Here is a 3,724-nt window from a genome sequence, read left to right on the forward strand (position 1 = left end):
TCCTCCATACCAACCAGCTTTTTTGTTTAACCTGTAACTCCAGGTTAAACCCATATAAATAAAAAACAAAACTTTTGCTGCTTTTGCCTTATTTCCTTCTCCTTAAAACAATTTAATCACTATCTATTTTTTGAAAAGTCTTATCAAATCAAAAAACTGACATGTTCAGTAATATTCAGCACTCTTTGTATTCATTTAAAGCTTTGATTGCTCTGTGATTTGAAAAAAATCACTATTCTTTCACAAATGACAGCACATGGCTATGTAGATAAAAATAACGGACATTTGTGAATGTTGTCTGCAGCTGTAACGATGTTTTCCATCAAAAACTGTTTGTGCWTCACTCCACTTTTTGCCTGAGGATCCTTTTCTCCTCCTCCACAAAGTTCTTGTCAGAGGTGGCTTGTCCCAAATCCCTCTTCCTCTTTTCCTTCTGCTGAAAGCTCTCTACTCGACGTTTCTTGGCAGACAGAGCAGACTGCGATGATTCCTCATCTTTGTTGGCAGACGAGAGGAAGGAGAGTAAAAATAAAGATGTTTAAAAGTAAAATACTCATTATCAGACTTGAAATGTGACAATCACGTGCTTTTATGAGTAGTTGTATGCAGTGTTGTAGTACTCCAGACCGGTCTTGTCTAGGTCTCAGACCAGGCAAGACCACAACTGTGGAAATATCATTAAATTGCCAGAATATAATTTAGTTATCATCCTTGCTTTCGTTGGATGTAAAACATAATGTGATTTATTACATATGTATTTTTTATTACCGCTGTCACCCATCCCCACCCATGTGGCACTCCAAGAAAACGAGCAGGGGTAGTCTGGGAAATCTTGAGTAAAACAATTCAGCTACATAAATCATAAAGAATATGTTTGTAAAACAAGACGGTGGGGACTACGTCAAACTTTTATCCTCACTTAGAATAGGGGCTTTGATAAATGCGCTGCCCGATCCCGGCAGTACGTGGGTCAGGTTTTTGTGATTTATTTTTTTTCGCTCTTTTTACCCTCTGCTTAGCATTTCATAATCGATCTTAAGGTTTTATCTAGTTGGTTTTCTGCTTTGGTTTGAAAAATCGTTGTGAAATAGTGACGTTCTCCATGTCTACAGTAGGTTTGGGTACCGAAACTCGGTTCCAGTATGGCACTGGGGCGAACATCCACGGTAGTACACAGACCAAAACACAACTCTAACTTTGGTGCCTTATTTCGATGCCTCAAAGAAAGCTSTTAATTTGCACCCTCTGGTGTTCACTGTTAACAGTGACAGCCTCAGCACACAATCTCCACGGAYGCGGTTCGACTCGGCTCGGTCCCAGCCAATGCGTCTCTCCAAGCGCGCTCCACAGCTGAGCTGTCTCAGAACCTCCTCTTCGGTGGTTCGGGTAGACGCGAGTACAGCACGCTTATGGTTTTAACGTCAGCAGAATTCTAGTCGTGGATTAACTCTTGGATTGACTGACAGCAAATTTCCTCCTGGAGAGAGCTGCTTTTGTTTAGGAATATGAGCRCGCAGCACGATACGACAACATGGTGAAATAAAACTGCCTTTTTGAAAAAAGGCAGAACTTGTAAACACTTCCTGGAGAGAGGTGAAGGAGACGAACCGGAGCAGATAACAGGGAGGTTTTGAACAAACTGACCGCCCACGGTTACACAAACACTTAGCTATAAACAGCACCGTGAAAATAAAATAATAAATAAATAAAAAGTGAAGTCCGAACGGTAAGACCACAATGGCTTTTTTACTTTGTTTTATTTTTAACACAACAGTTGAAGCCGCTGCGGACGATCCGCACATGATCACACCCACTACGTGGAGACACACGGACACTGAGCAGAACCGACCCGACCTAAAGTGAATCGAGTAGAACCGAGTTCATGGAGAGGGGCTAACAGGTACTGCTGCAGTGAATAATTATATATTTTATATTACAGTCGAGATGTCAAAAGCAAAACAGTCCAAAGTGTGGTGTCACTTTGCAAAATATGATGCAGAAACTTCCACCTACAACAAATGCTTTAAGAATATTTGGTGCAAAGACAAATTATTAATGGTTTTAAGTTAATATGTTGGTCAATTTCAAGTTTGACTTTGCCTCAGAAATAATCATTGCTTCATAAACCTCTGTGTGAGTGTGTGTGTATATTTTATCTATTTATTTTTAAAGTACCAATTTAAATACTGTTTAGGAACCGGTACCGTTTCGAAAGTATCGATTTAGCACTGGTCTCAAATTAAACCCTTTCAACACCCAACCCTAGTCTACAGAGCTCCGCACTTTTTTTATGTTATAATGGAAGTCAATGGAGCACTTCCTTCCTAATTTTCAGCCTTTTAAAGACCTCTAAGTCCTTAATGGGTGGTCCGATTTTAAAAAAACTAAATAGTCTTGGAATCTGCACACAGAGCCTTATGAGTACAAACAGGAAAAACAGCTCTAAAATAAGTTTGACAATTTTATCAAAGTCCCTACTTAGAAAGGAAGCACAAAGAAAGGTAAGCTAAGTGATGTTAGCAAAGATCGCTAGATAATAGTTAGCTAATAGATAACTAATAGATAATAGTTAGCAATCTGCCTCTRTACCAAAATTCTTTACCTGGCCCTCACACAAAGAGATTTAGTTAATATTAGCTTTACATTTTAAGTTAGCTAACTGTGTAAAATAAACTCTGTGTACTGTATATTCCATTTATCTTTCTGGTCTTGGTCGACTTGGCCCCTAAAAGTCTTGATCTTKTCTCAATACACTCTAGTCTTTGTGWAATGTAAAATACCAGTGGTGGGCAGCACTAATCTAAAAATTAGTTCCAMWAGCCCTAAAGCACTAACTCATATTTAGGTCCCCTAATTCTAAAGCACTAATGCACTGAAAGTTTTAGCAAATGCTAATTCTAAAGCACTAAAATAACCAAGTCAACCAATGAACATTCTTCAACAGACAACATGAGTCACATGTTGACATGTTGCTCTATTAAGACTTATCATTGACGTTCCACAGCTGTATTTGGGTTCATATATTGTCACCTGGTGGATAAGAGACACACATATGAACAAAATGTGTGACAGCTTTCACCGTCAGCTGTTAACATAAACATTGATCATTAACATTTATAGACCTCAGTTAGTGTTTCTAAATTTAGCAAGTGCTAATCCACTAATAAATTTTAAAATGATCAAAAGCCCTAAAGCACTAATCAGGAAATTAGTTCCCCTATTAGTGCTTTAGKGGAACTGTGCCCACCACTGTAAAATACTATAATGGAATAAATCATCATGTGAAGTGCAGCTTTCCCTGCAGAACTCACCAGAGTCAGAAGGTTGCTCCTCTGTGGGTAAGAAGCGAGCTTTGCCGGTGTARGCCTGCGGCGCGTCTGCACCGTTGTCCTCGTACACGTTGGACCATTTTATCGCCATGTCCATTCCAGGAGGAGGCCCCTTCTTCCTTTCAGGCTCCGCAGCGTAGCTCTCAGGAGGCGGCACAGCGTTCGTCTTCCACGGCTTGAACTCTCGGTCAGGCTTGAAGACAAAAACACAAAGAGATGGAAAACTTAATAAAAGATTAATATGATGGAAGGCAGCGTTTCCCAAAGTTGGGGTCGGGACCCAAAGTGGGAACCCGAAATATCAAGGTGGGGTCCTGAAAAGATTTTCTCAATTACATTTTTACCTTATTGTTACAAAGGAGTGAGGTTAGTGTGTTTAAAATAGATAAATGTAG

General features: G+C 39.7%; 1 protein-coding gene across 1 annotated transcript in view; it reads right to left on the minus strand.

The window, feature by feature from the left end:
* Positions 1-169: 169 nt before the first annotated feature.
* cunh1orf52 (chromosome unknown C1orf52 homolog) overlaps positions 170-3,724 on the minus strand; it is a gene marked incomplete at its 5' end in the record, with an annotated part of 4,659 nt that continues 1,104 nt past the window's right edge. Inside the window, 2 exon segments of the mRNA XM_014023374.1 lie at positions 170-495; positions 3,312-3,522. Coding sequence (XP_013878828.1) covers positions 341-495; positions 3,312-3,522 — 366 coding nt within the window. The 3' untranslated portion in view covers positions 170-340.

The sequence above is a fragment of the Austrofundulus limnaeus genome, unplaced genomic scaffold, assembly GCF_001266775.1.
Source record: "Austrofundulus limnaeus strain Quisiro unplaced genomic scaffold, Austrofundulus_limnaeus-1.0 Scaffold365, whole genome shotgun sequence".
Taxonomy (NCBI): domain Eukaryota; kingdom Metazoa; phylum Chordata; class Actinopteri; order Cyprinodontiformes; family Rivulidae; genus Austrofundulus; species Austrofundulus limnaeus.